Source organism: Dendrobates tinctorius, unplaced genomic scaffold (genome assembly GCF_039654945.1).
Source record: "Dendrobates tinctorius isolate UK_male_01 unplaced genomic scaffold, ASM3965494v1 ptg000070l, whole genome shotgun sequence".
In the NCBI taxonomy this organism is placed as follows: Eukaryota; Metazoa; Chordata; class Amphibia; order Anura; family Dendrobatidae; genus Dendrobates; species Dendrobates tinctorius.
The window spans coordinates 14,916,461-14,933,805 of NW_027361738.1; the positions used below are offsets into that span (position 1 = coordinate 14,916,461).

A 17,345-nucleotide genomic window follows, 5' to 3' on the forward strand; every position below is an offset into this window, starting at 1 on the left:
TAACTCAGCCACGATCTCATGTAAGAAGACTCCAGGAAAAGAGGGATGCTTTAACTGAAATTCTTGTATTATGATGAAAGCAGCAGGTAAAAAGGAATATTCTTCAGAGGACATGTAAGAAGATGCATACAGATGGAGGGACGATCACAAAATGGAGAATTAGGGAGGGAACAAACATACATCACAGGACTACAGGGAGAGAGTTGGGACAAAATACAGGGAAAGGCAAACTTCTGCCTAGCAACAGATGATGCAACACAAACAATGCAAATATTAAATGATTTCCCAAGTTGTGGGACATGACAGATATCATTCAATAGTGTGTCACATAAGGATTCTCTTAGTACTTTTGCTACCCCCTGACCCCGCACCTTTCATGCATAAATACCTTTTTATATCGGTTCAGATGTATGTAAACTGCCGCTGGGCGGGGCTTATTCAACTGCTCCCCCCCCTCCCTGTCTTGCTCTACGCATTTCTTCTTGTGTAGAGCAAGACAGGGAGGGGGGAGCAGGTGAATAAGCCCCGCCCAGAGGACCAGACTGCGGCAGTTTACATACATCTGAACCGATATAAAAAAGGTATTTATGCATGAAAGGTGCGGGGTCAGGGGGAAGCAGAAGTACTAAGAGAATCCTTATGTGACACACAATTGAATGATATCATTATATGATATCTCAAAAAAGGGGTGACAGATTCCCTTTAACTTGACACAAAGACAAGTTACAAATTATAAATAAGCTAAGTAGTAAATCTTACCTTATCAAGATCAAGAGATCCAAAAACAGCGCTCATGGTTGGGCAAAACTTTGCCAAAGAATCACTTATTTTTGAAATGTCATTAATTCTGCTCATTGACTGTTTTAGAAAACAAAAAAAAATAGTGAAAAGGACATTCTTTGACATCCCAAAGACATACTGTTGTGTTCTGCTGAAAGTCATTTTATCTGAATGTGTGTGCAAGTAGGCTATGCCGAGTCACAAAACCCACACAGCAAAACAAAGGGTGCATAATCTACAATACCTTCAGTAGAACATTTAACCCCTTAGTGACAGAGCCAATTTTGATCTTAATGACCAAGCCAAATTTTAGAAATGTGACCAATGTCACTTTATGTGGCAATAACTCTGGAACGTTTCAACGAAAGCCCAGTGAAATCCCAGTGATTCAGAGATTGTTTTTTAGTGGCATGTTGTACTTCGTGTTAGTGGTAAATTTTAGTTGATATAATTTGAGTATATTTACAAAATTCAGTTTTTTGTCAAAATTTTTGATATTTTCAAACTTTACATTTTTATGCCCTTAAAATCAGATAGTCAGAAGACAAAATAATTAACATTTTCCAAATGTCAACTTTATATCTGCATCAATTTAAAAAAATTTGTTAGGATGTTAGAGGGGTTAAAAAAAAAAAATACAAAACCTGTTTCTTTAGTGATCTATTCAGATTTAAATGGTCTTTTAGGGGCCTATATATTTGAAATGCCCCAAAAGTGAGGCCATTTTAAAAGCCACACCCCTAAAATACTTCAACACTTGTCAGAAAATTTTTTATCCCTTCAAGTGCTACACAGGAATTAATGCAAAGTGGAATGGAAAAAAAATAAAAAATTACCTTGAAAATCTTGCTTTAGCCCCAATTTTTTCACTTTTGCAAGAGATGACACCAAAAAGTAGACACCACAGTTTGCTACCCACTTTCTTACAGGCACAGTGATACCCCAAAAAAGTTCTGCTTGGGCAAACAGTAGGGCTCCAAGCAGAAAGGGGCAATATTTGAATTTGGGAACACAAATTTGGCTGAAGATGGCGGGCACCAGGTCACATTTGCAAGGCCCCTAAGGTGCCCAAACCGCAGAAACGCCCCACAAGCGACCCCATTTTGGAAACTACACCCCTCAAGGATTTTATCTAGAGGTATAGTGAGCATTCTGAACCCACAGGTACTACACAGAATTTGACGACATTAGGTTGTTATATTGAAAAAGTTCTTTTTTTTTTTTTTTCACAAAAACCTTGCTCTAGCAACAAAATTCTCACTTTTGTAAAAGGTAACACCAAAAAGTGGATCCCACAGTTTGTTACCCACATTGTTATGAGCGAGGCGATTTCCCACATTTAGTAAAACAAGTTGTGTTTGGACAAACGGAAGTGGTACAATGTGAATTTTGGCTCTACTTGGAATAGATTGTCATATTTGCAGAGACTGTCTGGTTCAAGAGCAACAAAAAAAAAAAAAAAAAAAAAAAAAAGTATTTTTTGTAAAATATACCCTCTAATGTATTCATCTTGGGACGTAGTGAGGAGTTTGATACCACCATTTATGCAGTTGATGCAACAGAAGTTTGAAAAATTATAATTTGCAATTTTTTCACATTTATGAATCTTTTTTGTTCATTCTGAGGAACACATCTCATATTATTGCACTAGTTTTTATAGTAATTTTGGGTGTTCACATGGTACCCTTGGTGAAGAAATAGCGTCATTAGTTCCCAGACCATCTTAGCCAAAATGCCAATTGTCTAGCAGCGGTTTGGTGGGTTTATTTGGCACTCCGTAAATGTATATATTAAGAATGTGCACATGTACCCGTTGTGCTCGCACATTTTGTACAATTTTACACAGTGTTTGGCGTACTTAGAGGGGATAAATTGGCGGAATGACAGTTGGCCCTCAAAACTCATGAGGGACTCGCAGACTGCAACATTTTGCTCTGGGGCATAAAAAAAAATTTAGAAATTAATCTTTTAGGAGGGAAATTAGGGGTCTCAATTTAAGGTGATCGAAGTTGGAGTCATTTCTTGGGGGGGCTTGGGAATTGTGATTAAGATTAAGCAATCTCACTAGAGCTTCATAACGGGCTCGAGTCATGACAGCTGCAAATACAGGAGAGCTGTGGACAGATTCTGCTGCCCAGTAGGAACAGAGTGTTTTGGGTTTTTTTTACTAAACCCATGTTGAGGATAAGGCCCCCAAACATTTTTATTTCAGGGAAATTTGTGGGGATCCATGAACAGAAATGAAAGGATGTGGGGTTTTCGGAAATATATTGTTGAGCATATGAAGTGGTTTGTTGGGAAATTGGAGGACTTCTGGGGTAACAAATTTAGAAAAATTTTATTACAGGGGCTGCTGAAAAAGGGGAAATTTGAGGGGAAAATGCATTGTTGGGAAACGCATAAGTTGGTCCTGCCTCTGACACTTCAGCGTACTGCAGTGCGCAGGCCCAGGTCAGAGAGGTCAGGCGCCTGCACACTGCAGTACTTTACTCTGCCCTCAACAGGGCAGATAAAGTACGCCTGCGCCGGAGCCGCGACGGGAAGCAAAGAAGAGGACATTGCTACAAGATGGGAGGTGCCGGACCAGACCGCAACACCCATCGGACCAAAACCGGACCCGGGGTGAGTATAATCTAACTCGTTTTTCTTCGCTTTCAGGTTACATCGGGGACTTATCTACAGCATTACAGAATGCTGTAGATAAGCCACTGATGGCTGTGCTGACAGCTGATAGTCCAAAAATGGGGTAACAGATTCCCTTTAACTATTTTGTGCGATATGACTGATTTAAGGGCACAAAAATTAAGTTTGAAAATTGCAAGATTTTCAAAAATTTTACCAAATTTCAGTTTTTTCATAAATAAATGCAAGTCATATTGAAGAAATTTTACCACTCACAAGAAGTACAATATGTCAAAGAAAAACAATCTCAGAATCAGTGGGTTCCGTTGAAGCGTTCCAGACCTATAACATCATTAAGTGACAGTGGTCAGAATTGTAAATATTGACTTGGTCATTAAGTACAAAATTGTCTCTGTCACTAAGGTGTTAAGCCAAGTGGCTTACTACGGCTGTACATCAATTAACAATATACAAATATAATCATTGAAGTAACTACTGTAAGCTGATTTCAGTTTTCTTTTGTCGGTCCCTTTTAGAATGAACTTTTGCACATTCTGCATTTTGTAAGTGCTATTGCCTGACATACGACTGCACTACTTGGCAACTCGGCTGACATTAGTTATCACAAATCTGGTTTATTTGCATCCACTGCATTTGTTATTGTCAGATTTGCCATGTAGGTCCACTCCTGACACATCACTCAATCATTCCTGGTTTGACGTGTGATTGAACAAATTTTTTAAGTGTAAAGAAGTTTATACCCAAACCCTCCTTTTGCACCATTTTTAAACCTTAAAACTACTAGCTCTCTCTGATGAATTAGAATACAGGAAAAAAGATGTGTGGTTATATATCTCAAATACATGATGATTTTTTTTTTCTTTTCTTCTCAGGGTTTTTTTTTTTTTTTTACATACAAAAACAGGGATTTTACAATTTTATACACACAATACTAAGGTATAGTGCATCTTAAAGAACAAAGGTTTATTTTCAACCTCAGGCATCTCCAAAGATGGACAAAGTGTGGGAGACAAAGGGTGAAGGTGTGAGGCTTCATTCAGGATTTGCTGCTTCTTTCTTTTGCAGGGTACTCCTGCCATTCCTGGGTTCCTTTTCTGGATGAAAAGAAAAGGGATTTGCCATCTTCCAGGACTTTGCCAAGTACATCACATATTTGTGTCCTTTGACCATTAAACTCCATTTAAGTTTTGCATTTGACCCTTTGCACAGAGGTGGCAGGGTATACAGAGACAAGCACATTTTAATATTGGATGGAGCCTTTGACTCATGTTAAATGTACCTTACCGGGTAGTTTAGAAAGGTAGCTATTAATGTTTTTGGCAAGCGCCGAGGGTAGGTTTACATAGAATTGGATGTGCTCCCACTATGTTGTACATGACTAAGAACTTGTTTCTATCGGAGATATTTGTATGTTTTAATCTATTTCACGGAGGCCTCCAAAACGTAGAGATTAATTACACTGATGATTCTATAGATTGTCCAAGTGTTTGTGCAGTTTGGTCACATTATCTTCAACTTCCTTCATTTTGTGTGTCACTGTCAAAGGGACTGCTCGTTCCTCCAAGGTGCAGACACGGTGCTCCATCTCAGGTGAGGTTTGTTTAAACCTAATGAAGGGCTGCTGTAAATGACCCAAAACCTGCAACTTGCTTACTGGTAAGTCGGTTGTTCACTTGCCTGTTTACACAGGAAGACCACACTCGCTTAGAACACTGAATGATCTGGGCATCCGGGTTCTTCTTGAAACTTGTTTAGTCAACTGACTACTTCCATATACTTCTTTTGAGAAAAGCATCACCTGTCTAATGACGCAGCCGGCTAGCGAGACCAGCCTCGCTCCATACAAGTGTATGGAAAGAGGCTACGCCCACTGGCCAGGAGTATCTATAACGCATATATACCCTCCAGTCCTGGCTCAGAAACTGGGGAAACCACGCAGTGCGAGTGCGGGGAGATTTATAATTCTGTAGTCACACAGAGTGATTGCAGACTTAATCGGTTTGGACTGGATGACCCATTTAATGTGAGGGACAATGTACTACTTAAAGGGAACATTTCACCAGGAAAAAGCAGTCCAATCTGCAGGCAGTGTCTTATAAAGCCAGGGATGCAGAGTAGATTGATATACATACAGTGCCTTGTGAAAGTATTTGGCCCCCTGGAACTTTTCAACCTTTTCCCACATATGCTTCAAACAAAGATATCAAATGTAAATTTTTGGTGAACAACAACAAGTGGGACTCAATTGTGAAATTAAACGAAATTTATTGGTTATTTTAAATTTTTGTAGAAATTCAAAAACTGAAAATTGGGGCGTGCAATATTATTCCGCCCCTTTAACTTAATACTTTGTTGCGCCACCTTTTGCTGCGATCACAGCTGCAAGTCGCTTGGGGTATGTCTCTATCAGTTTTGTACATCGAGAGACTGAAATTCTTGCCCATTCTTCCTTGGCAAACAGCTCGAGCTCAGTGAGGTTTGATGGAGATCGTTTGTGAACAGCAGTTTTCAGCTCTTTCCACAGATTCTCGATTGAATTCAGGTCTGGACTTTGACTTGCCCATTCTAACACCTGGATATATTTATTTGTGAACCATTCCATTGTAGATTTTGCTTTATGTTTGGGATCATTGTCTTGTTGGAAGACAAATCTCCGTCCCAGTCTCAGGTCTTTCGTAGACTCCAACAGGTTTTCTTCAAGAATGGTCCTGTATTTGGCTCCATCCATCTTCCCATCAATTTTAACCATCTTCCCTGTCCCTGCTGAAGAAAAGCAGGCCCAAACCATGATGCTGCCACCACCATGTTTGACAGTGGGGATGGTGTGTTCAGGGTGATGAGCTGTGTTGCCTTTACGCCAAACATATCGTTTGGCATTGGTGCGAAAAAGTTCGATTTTGGTTTCATCTGACAAGAGCACCTTCTTCCACGTTTGGTGTGTCTCCCAGGTGGCTTGTTGCAAACTTTAAACACTTTTTATGGATATCTTTGAGAAATGGCTTTCTTCTTGCCACTCTTCCATAAAGGCCAGATTTGCGCAGTGTACGACTGATTGTTGTCCTATGGACAGACTGTCCCACCTCAGCTGTCGATCTCTGCAGTTCATCCAGAGTGATCATGGGCCTCTTGGTTGCATCTCTGATCAGTCTTCTCCTTGTTTGAGATGAAAGTTTAGAGGGACGGCCAAGTCTTGGTAGATTTGGAGTGGTATGATACGCCTTCCATTTCAATATGATCGCTTGCACAGTGCTCCTTGGGAAGTTTAAAGTTTTGGAAATCATTCTGTATAAAAATCCGGCTTTAAACTTCTCTACAACAATATCACGGACCTGCCTGTTGTGTTCCTTGGTCTTCATGATGCTCTCTGTGCTTCAAACAGAACCCTGAGACTATCACAGAGCAGGTGCATTTATACAGAGACTTGATTACACACAGGTGGATTATATTTATCATCAGTCATTTAGGACAACATAGGATTATTCAGAGATCCACAATGAACTTCTGGAGCGAGTTTGCTGCACTGAAAGTAAAGGGGCCAAATAATATTGCACGCCCCACTTTTCAGTTTTTGACTTTCCACAAAAATTTAAAAAAAAACAATAAATTTTGTTCAACTTCACAATTGTGTTCCACTTGTTGATTCTTCAACAAAAATTTACATTTGGTATCTTTATGTTTGAAGCATGATATGTGGGAAAAGGTTGAAAAGTTCCAGGGGGCCAAATACTTTCGCAAGGAACTGTACCTTTGTGCAAATTTCTTCAGCATGAGGCCACGTTCACACGTTCAGCATTTGATCAGCATTTTACGTCATTACTTGTAAGCCAAAAGCAGGAGTGGGTAATAACACAGAAGTGGTGACGTGTTTCTATTATACTTTTCCTCTGATTGTTCCACTCCTTGTTGTGGCTTTCAAATACGGACCAAATACTGAACATGTGAATGTGGACTCACAAGTGATGTCATCATATAAGCCTCTATTTTCTGGGATTTTTGGTCCAGTGAGCGGTCCCTATCAGTGACTGACAGCGGTCTTTGTCTAAAGCAGGGCTGTGGAGTCGGTAAGCCAAACCTGCGACTCCGACTCCTCAATTTCCCTTACACCGACTCCCACATATATTGCTTATATTTAAGTGAAAAATTTATTGTAGTACAATGTGAACATCAGACATTTAATCATTTCTATGATCCAATAATCAAGATATTTAGATAAAACATAATATCTATTTATTGGAATACAACTTTAGAACACAAAAAACTAATAAATTGTAAATATGTAATACACTGTATACATGTACATGTTTACGGTACAGACCAAAGTTTGGACACACCTCATTCAAAGAGTTTTCTTTATTTTCATGACTATGAAAATTGTAGATTCATTCTGAAGGCATCAAAAAAATGAATTAACACGTGTGGAATTATATAATTAAAGTGTGAAACAACTGAAAATAGGTCTTATATTCTAGATTCTTCAAAGTAGCCACCTTTTGCTTTGATTACTGCTTTGCACACTCTTTGCATTCTCTTGATGAGCTTCAAGTGGTAGTCACCAGAAATGGTCTTCCAACAGTCTTGAAGGAGTTCCCAGAGATGCTTAGCACTTGTTGGCCCTTTTGCCTTCACTCTGCGGTCCAGCTCACCCCAAACCATCTCGATTGGTTTCAGGTCTGGTGACTGTGGAGGCCAGGTCATCTGGCGTAGCACCCCATCACTCTCCTTCTTGGTCAAATAGCCCTTACACAGCCTGGAGATGTGTTTGAGGCCATTGTCCTGTTGAAGAATAAATGATGGTCCAACTAAACACAAACCGGATGGAATAGCATGCCGCTGCAAGATGCTGTGGTAGCCATGCTGGTTCAGTATGGCTTCAATTTTGAATAAATCCCCAACAGTGTCACCAGCAAAGCACCCCCACACCATCACACCTCCTCCATGCTTCACGGTGGGAACAGGGCATGTAGAGTCCATCCGTTCACCTTTTCTGCGTTGTACAAAGACATGGTGGTTGGAACCAAAGATCTCAAATTTGGACTCATCAGACCAAAGCACAGATTTCCACTGGTCTAATGTCCATTCCTTGTGTTTAGCCCAAACAAGTCTCTTCTGCTTGTTGCCTGTCCTTAGCAGTGGTTTCCTAGCAGCTATTTTACCATGAAGGCCTGCTGCACCAAGTCTCCTCTTATCAGTTGTTGTAGAGATGTGTCTGCTGCTAGAACTCTGTGTGGCATTGACCTGGTCTCTATTTTGAGCTGCTGTTAACCTGCGATTCTGAGGCTGGTGACTAGGATGAACTTATCCTCCGCAGCAGAAGTGACTCTTGGTCTTCCTTTCCTGGGGTGGTCCTCATGTGAGCCTGTTTCTTTGTAGCGCTTGATGGTTTTTGCCAATGCACTTGGGGACACTTTCAAAGTTTTCCCAATTTTTCAGACTGACTAACCTTCATTTCTTAAAGTAATGATGGCCACTCGTTTTTCTTTACTCAGCTGCTTTTTTCTTGCCATAATACAAATTCTAACAGTCTATTCAGTAGGACTATCAGCTGTGTATCCACCAGACTTCTGCACAACACAACTGATGGTCCCAACCTCATTTATAAGGCAAGAAATCCCACTTATTAAACCTGACAGCGCACACCTGTGAAGTGAAAACCATTTCCGGTGACTACCTCTTGAAGCTCATCAAGAGAATGCCAAGAGTGTGCAAAGCAGAAATCAAAGCAAACGGTGGCTACTTTGAAGAACCTAGAATATAAGACACAGTATTTTCAGTCGTTTCACACTTTTTTGTTAATTATATAATTCCACATGTGTTAATTCATAGTTTTGATGCCTCCAGAGTGAATCTACAATTTTCATAGTCATGAAAATAAAGAAAACGCCTTGATTGAGGTGTGTCCAAACTTTTGGTCTGTACTGTGTGTGTGTGTGTGTATATCTATGTATATATATATATATATATATATATATATATATATATATATATACACATACATACATACATACACTATGACTTATCTTGGCTAAGATAAAGCCTAGATCCTCAGGCTCCATTCACACTATGGGCGTAGCCAGGATCAAACCTGGGGGGGGCGGAATCTCATACTGTTCCACAGAATTTCATACTGCACACCTCAGCTGCTGCAGAACCTCATACTTCACACCCCTACACTTGAAAATAAAGCCTGCACCTTAAGAAGATGTGGTGATGAATGCAGTCTATTTATTCCAACTATCAGTTGATGTTGTTGTTACTGAAGACGAGCAATGCCTGTCCTGGGCGTCTTTTTGGGCAGCTATGAGGTGTACCTGACTGGTGCTAAAAAAAAAAAAAAGCAGTGTTAGTCTGTGTGCTATCCGGCTTTCATTCTTTTTGGTACAGATATGATATGGATACACAGATATGGATAAATGGATATATAGATAGAGCAGATTTCTAATCTGCTTTTGCTATTGAAAACATTATCTATGAGCTCAAAATCCTTTCAGGTGATGCGGTTTTTTAAAAAGCTGATCTGCTTTTGCAACTGAAAAACGTATCCTCAAAAAACGCAGGAAAAACGCTGTGTGTGAATGTAGCCTTAGATCAGGAATAGAACAGTCATTTATAGGACATTTCATAACTTTCCCAAATTCCTATGAAAAAATATTCAGCATATTCTGCATTGAACTACTGTACCCAATTTATTATATATTTTAGGAGTCGGACCATTTTATACCGACTCCAACTCCACAGCCCTGGTCTAAAGGCCCAGTCTCACATAGCGAGATCGCTGATGCGTCACCGATTTTGTGACGCATCAGCGATCTTGCCAGCAATCTCGCTACATGTGACACATAGCGGCGACCGGCCCCCCTGTTGGACATCGCTGATCGTGCTCGAATGTCCTGGGCCATTTTTTCCATCGTCCAGGTCCTGCTGGCCAGCATGCATCGCTGTGTTTGACGCCGACGAGCGACCTCGTTGGCCACGCAGAACTCAGGGATGCAGGCTAGAATCTTTCAGATTAGCTGCTGTGTGACAACGCACCAGCGATCCTTACCAGGTCGTATCGTTGTCCGGATCACTGGTGCTTCGTTGAAGAGATCTGCTGTTTGGCAGCTTACTAGCGATCATGCAGCGACGCACCAGCAATCCCTACCAGGTCAAATCGTTGTCGGGATCGCTGGTGCGTCGCTATGTGTGTATATGTATAGATAGCTGTCAGTCACTGGTAGGTCAACCCCACTGGACCAAAATGATAGAAGGAGCAGACGATAAAATGATTAAAACAGAGGTTATACTGAATCTTCTCTCACAAAACTTTATATCACTCTACTCAAGCACCCCCTGCTCTATAACATGGTGCCTGCAGATTGCACTTCATTTTAATGGTGTGAGCCAGGTTCTCTTTAAACCTAGAAACATATTTAAACAAACATTAAGGCAAACTGTAGAAAGTACTGGCCTGCAGAATTAAGTCTGCTTCCTACTGACACATGGCAAAAATGGATTATCCCTGTAGCAGTATGCTGAGTGTAGCCGACGCAGGAGACAACTGTGTTTTTAGTAGCAGCATAAACTCCTGCTATTCCCGTCCCCTAATGACACAAACATTAAAATTAGATGATACTGCTGAACATTAAGTATGCTCTTCTCCTACCTGCCCCCAAAATGTCACAGCATCTTCTATATGAGAGACGTACACTTCCTCCACTATGTGGGAACAAAGTAAGAGATTAATCTCTTCATAGCGGACCCGTCACCAGATATAAACTGTATACATTATTTAAGGGGTTGTCTACTCGCTCAACCCTTTCGGCATCCCTACGTTTCCCCCCCCAGTGCCATTCTAGCGGTGTCAGCACTGGCTCTCCCTGGGCTCACATGATATTGTAATTTCACACGATCCACGTGGTCAATCAGCGCTGGCTTCAGGCTATGTGCACACGGTGTGGATTCTGCTGCGGATCTGCAGCGGATTTGGCCCTGCGGATTTGCAGCAGAACTGCACGTAATGTACAGTAGCATTAAAGGCTATGTAAAACAAAATCCGCAGTGCACATGCTGCATTTTTTTCCGCGCAGATTTGGTGCGGAATGAAAAACGCAGCATGACTTCTTTTGTGCGGTTTTGCTGCAGTTTTCCAACTGATCCATTCTAGAAATCCACAGGTGGAAAACTGCAGGGGAAAACCGCACAAAAAAATGCACTAAATCCGCAGTAAAAATGCAGGTCATTTGACCTGCGGATTTAGTAAATTCTGCGCGGAAAATTCCAAAGCAGACTAGGCACTGTGTGCACATACCCTCAATCTCTTACGGACGTAAACGACATCCAGAGAAAGTGAAAGAGCAGAAGCAGCTCACTTCCTCTGGATTTCTTGATTTGTCCAAGGGAGGGGAGAAAAGCCAGCACTGACTGGCAGCAGGGATCGTATGACAAAGTCAAACAGAACGATAGCCAACTTCGCTGGAGCAGCACCAAAATCATCTGCAAGAAAAGCGAATGAGTGCAATCTGAATTTTTATCAGATTGTACTATGACCAATGTTAATCTACGAGTCCATGCTCATCCGCAATTTTTTTTCTCAGATCGGACTGAGGAGAAAAAAAAAAAAATCAGCATGCTGCGATTGTCCTCGTATCTCAGACGAGACTTGTCGATACAAGTCAATGGGTGTGATAAAAATAAATTAAAACAGCACGGCATTCAGACCATATAAATGTTGTCCGATTTTTACACAACCATGTCCTTGAAAACCCGACATTTCATCTGCCACGCAAGGCCTGTTTCACATATCTGTTTTTTAGGTCAGATTGAAACAAACGGGTGTCACCGGACAAGGCAGAAATTTAAAGGTAACCGTGGGGGGGGGGGAGAGATGGTGACAGACGGATGTGTGAAACAGGCCTAAAGCAAAATCATAGCGTGACCCGACAGAACAGAATGAATAGATATATATTCATAGAATATAAAGATATAAATGTCACTAACAATTAGTACAGTGCGTGTGTAGCTTACTGTTCATGTTTTTAATTCATAATTTTCTGAAAAAAAATGGCGTGGAATCCTCTGACATTTTATTATCCAGCAGAGGGAAAGCGGACAGCTGGAGGCAGATGTTTATAACCTGGGAAGGGGGCAATAGCCATGTAGCTTCCCAGGCTATTATGCGCTCACAGCTGTATACCTAGCCTTTATAATTAATAACCAGCAAAGCCCGCTTCACCGCAGCCACCACCCCCGGTAAGCAATAAGACGCATGGATTATAAGAAGCACCATTTTATTAAAAAAAAAAATTCCTATTTTTCTCCTAAAAATTTGGGATGCGTCTTATAATCCGCAAAATATGGTATATCTATATATATATATATATATATATATATATATATATATACACACACACACACATATACATATATACACACACACATTTTCCCAAGGAAATATTGTTTAAAAGACAAAGAATTACTCCATGCAAAAGCTCATGATAAAAATCGCATTGCATATGGATTGCAAATCGCATGTCAATCAGATGCTAGGTTATAAAAATTGGATTGCACTCGCATGAAAGTCGCATGCTACTTGCATGACTCTCATCAGACTTTTCAGGACCAATATTGGACGTTTGTTTGTTTTTTTACGATGATTGGTATGAGCCCTTAGTGTTATTTTACTGCGGGCAAACATCGTGATTCAGAAGGGATTGTACGAGCATTAGACAACCTCTTTAAATAGATCAATTAGATCTGGTGAAGCTTGTGTACCAAGTTTGAAATTCCATATCAGAATGCCTAGATATTCCTTATATTATAGGTTTTGTCCCAATTTCTGTCTTTAGGGCACCGCCTTCCTGCTTTCCGGGGGCAATGCACTCCTGATTGATTTGTTATTCAGATATGGAGTTTTAAAGTAACTACAGCATCTGTATCAAATCTAAGGTCTACCGAGTACTGCATGCAGTTTGCACTGTGAAATATGCTAACATTTCCACTGTAATCCACTTTTTCATGTAAAGGCTCAATAAATTTACCTTTAGTGAATAATGGGTCTCCTCCTTCCATTTTAATATGCTAGATAAAAAAACAAGAGAAGTTTATTATAGATACAGTAATCTGTCTGCAGAGACATACATTATGATAGCAAGCCATATTAAAGATTTTTTTTTCGTCCCCAAGCTATCCTTACAAACTCAGGCCCTGTCTACTGTTAATTGTTTAATATTAATAATTATTTTGGTTGCTCAAGGGGGCTGTGACGTTACTCAGGTGACGTTCTGTTTACAGCCCAAGTGTTTGAGTCCCAACTATAGTGATAAAGGGCAGTGCAGAAGTTGTAGAATCACCAGCTGCCTCCCCATTTTGTCTCACATCTGGATGTGGAGAATGGAGCATGAATGAGTGAAGAAACCAATTCCCACACCCTTTCCTGCTGTACACGGGACTCCTAATTATCTCTCCCTGTAAGGAGCATCTGTGGTCCCAGATACTGCAATAGAGGGAGCAGGGATTGTGCTCCTAACTGTAGAGGAGGATAAAAGGAGGTGATGTGCAGGGGCTAAGGGGTGATGTACAGCAGCAGGGGCTGGCTTATAGTGGGGCTGAGGAAAGACGTCCTGCAAAAGCCTGTATGCAGACGGGCTGGGGAACTGAAGTTTTGCAGGATGAAGCCTCATATCCAGAGGCTGAGCGGCACAAAGCACTGAAGGAAAAGGATGTATACAGAGAGGCTGAGGATCGATCAACTGCAGGAGGTGGCTGTATATAGAGGTGAAGATATCAGTAATGCAGGAGGTGGCTGTATACAGAGGAGGTGAAGATGTAAGTAATGCAGGAGGTGGCTGTATATATTTGTATGCCAAATCCTGAAAAATCACCTTGTTTGGCAAGATTTATTTTATTATGGTGGTCATTAACAAAAGTTACTATATAGGACAGCGCAGCCTGCTCCCCCATTATCACAAATATAGGAAAGCGCAGCCTGGTCCCCCATTATCACAAATATAGAAAAGCGCAGCTTGGTCCCCCATTATCAGCGCAGCCTGCTCCCCCATTATCACAAATATAGAAAAGCGCAGCTTGGTCCCCATTATCAGCACAGCTTGGTCCCCCATTATCACAAATATAGAAAAGAGCAGCCTGGTCCCCCATTATCACAAATATAGAAAAGAGCAGCCTGGTCCCCCATTATCAGCGCAGCCTGGTCCCCCATTATCACAAATATAGAAAAGAGCAGCCTGGTCCCCCATTATCAGCGCAGCCTGGTCCCCCATTATCACAAATATAGAAAAGTGCAGCTTGGTCCCCCATTATCAGCGCAGCCTGGTCCCCCATTATCACAAATATAGAAAAGTGCAGCTTGGTCCCCCATTATCAGCGCAGCCTGGTCCCCCATTATCACAAATATAGAAAAGAGCAGCCTGGTCCCCCATTATCAGCGCAGCCTGGTCCCCCATTATCACAAATATAGAAAAGCGCAGCTTGGTCCCCCATTATCAGCGCAGCCTGCTCCCCCATTATCACAAATATAGAAAAGCGCAGCTTGGTCCCCATTATCAGCACAGCTTGGTCCCCCATTATCACAAATATAGGAAAGCGCAGCCTGGTCCCCCATTATCAGCGCAGGTTGGTCCCCCATTATCACAAATATAGGAAAGCGCAGCCTGGTCCCCCATTATCACAAATATAGGAAAGTGCAGCTTGGTCCCCCATTATCAGCGCAGCCTGGTCCCCCATTATCACAAATATAGAAAAGAGCAGCCTGGTCCCCCATTATCAGCGCAGCCTGGTCCCCCATTATCACAAATATAGGAAAGTGCAGCTTGGTCCCCCATTATCAGCGCTGCCTGGTCCCCCATTATCACAAATATAGGAAAGCGCAGCCTGGTCCCCCATTATCAGCGCAGCCTGCTCCCCCATTATCACAAATATAGGAAAGCGCAGCTTGGTCCCCCATTATCAGTGCAGCCTGCTTCCCCCATTATCACAAATATAGGAAAGCGCAGCCTGGTCCCCCATTATCACAAATATAGAAAAGAGCAGCTTGGTCCCCCAGTGCAGCCTGCTCCCCCATTATCACAAATATAGAAAAGAGCAGCTTGGTTCCCCCATTATCAGCGCAGCCTGGTCCCCCATTATCACAAATATAGAAAAGAGCAGCTTGGTTCCCCCATTATCAGCGCAGCCTGCTCCCCCATTATCACAAATATAGGAAAGCGCAGCCTGGTCCCCCATTATCACAAATATAGGAAAGCGCAGCTTGGTCCCCCATTATCAGCGCAGCCTGGTCCCCCATTATCACAAATATAGAAAAGAGCAGCTTGGTCCCCCATTATCAGCGCAGCCTGGTCCCCCATTATCACAAATATAGGAAAGCGCAGCCTGGTCCCCCATTATCACAAATATAGAAAAGCGCAGCTTGGTCCCCCATTATCAGCGCAGCCTGGTCCCCCATTATCAGCGCAGCCTGCTCCCCCATTATCACAAATATAGGAAAGCGCAGCCTGGTCCCCCATTATCAGCGCAGCCTGGTCCCCCATTATCACAAATATAGGAAAGCGCAGCCTGGTCCCCCATTATCAGCGCAGCCTGGTCCCCCATTATCACAAATATAGGAAAGCGCAGCCTGGTCCCCCATTATCAGCGCAGCCTGGTCCCCCATTATCACAAATATAGGAAAGCGCAGCTTGGTCCCCCATTATCACAAATATAGGAAAGCGCAGCCTGGTCCCCCATTATCAGCGCAGCCTGGTCCCCCATTATCACAAATATAGGAAAGTGCAGCCTGGTCCCCCATTATCAGCGCAGCCTGGTCCCCCATTATTACTGTGCCTCAGGCACTACTGCAGTACCGCAGGGCACCGGCGCCAGGTCAGCCTGGGCCCGTCTCCCTCAGCACCGTCACACGGCCAGGACGGCACAGGCACTCCCCCACCCTGTCCTAACAATACACTCCGCAGCGCTGTTACTGCGCCAGTATAAGCCTCCGCCATGTCACACACGGGGTTCTTACCGGAGGAATCCGTTCACACGCAGGTCAGCGGTCACCAAACGCCGCCGCTTTCTCCACTCGCTCCTGAAGCTGATGGATGAAACTCGAAAGCACGCACGACGTCAGGAGGCCCCGCCCGCGCGCGCCTGTCCTGCTGTATGTGTACGCACTGCCAGAAGAGGGCGCCCACAACGCGTTATGTGGAGGACGTTGTATTGTGCGTTGCTCGCGCTGTGCAGGCTGCAGCTCCGAGAGTTCAGGCTGAAATGGCCATCGTGTTGTGTCAGAATCGCCATTAATCTGCAACCCCTTAGTTGCTGCTGTCAAAAGTGACTACATCAAATAAACAGTTAATAGATTGTAGGGGCTTGCACCTTAATCTAATTGAAACACCGAGATCATGATTCTGAGATCCTGATGTTTGCCATAGCAGTTCATGGCCAAAGAGCGGCCTTAGAGTCTCCCGGCCACAGCGGTCAGTTCAGAAGTTAGCGACATTTAGGTGGTAAACAAACACTTTTTCATTCCGGCTATACCACTTTGCATTAATTCCTGAAAATCACCTGAAGGGTTAATAAACTATCTGACAGCAGTTTTCAATATGTCAGGGCGTGCAGTTTTTAAAATGGTATCTTGTTTGGGGTTTTCCAATATATAGCACCCCTAAAGTCACTTCAAACTTGGATAGGTCCCTCAAAAAAATAAATTTTGTAAATTTCCTTGAATAAATGAAAAATTATTGCTACATATTTAAACCTCCTAAAAGGCTAACAAAATAAATTAGCGTTTTAAAAATGGTGCTGATGTAAGGCAGACATGTGGGAAATGTTATTTATTAATGTTTTTCTGTGGTATGACTATCTGGATTAAAGGGATAATCATTCAAAGTTTGAAAATTGCAATTGTTTTACATTTTTGTCAAGTTTCTGATATTTTTTTTTTATAAATA

General features: G+C 42.2%; 1 protein-coding gene across 3 annotated transcripts in view; it reads right to left on the reverse strand.

Annotated features, from left to right (window-relative positions):
* STK31 (serine/threonine kinase 31) overlaps positions 1 to 16,657 on the reverse strand; it is a 171,717-nt gene extending 155,060 nt beyond the window's left edge. For 2 of the 3 annotated variants that reach the window (XM_073581406.1, XM_073581405.1), the window contains exons 1-4: positions 16,418 to 16,651; positions 13,440 to 13,479; positions 11,066 to 11,118; positions 760 to 858 (exon numbers count right to left, since the gene is read on the reverse strand). In XM_073581406.1, the coding sequence (XP_073437507.1) occupies positions 760 to 858; positions 11,066 to 11,118; positions 13,440 to 13,470 (183 nt within the window). In that variant the 5' untranslated portion in view covers positions 13,471 to 13,479; positions 16,418 to 16,651. Of the gene's footprint in view, positions 1 to 759; positions 859 to 11,065; positions 11,119 to 13,439; positions 13,480 to 16,417 lie in introns of all 3 variants that reach the window. The other variant, XM_073581407.1, reaches the window with a different exon arrangement.
* Between the last annotated feature and the right edge of the window lie 688 nt (positions 16,658 to 17,345).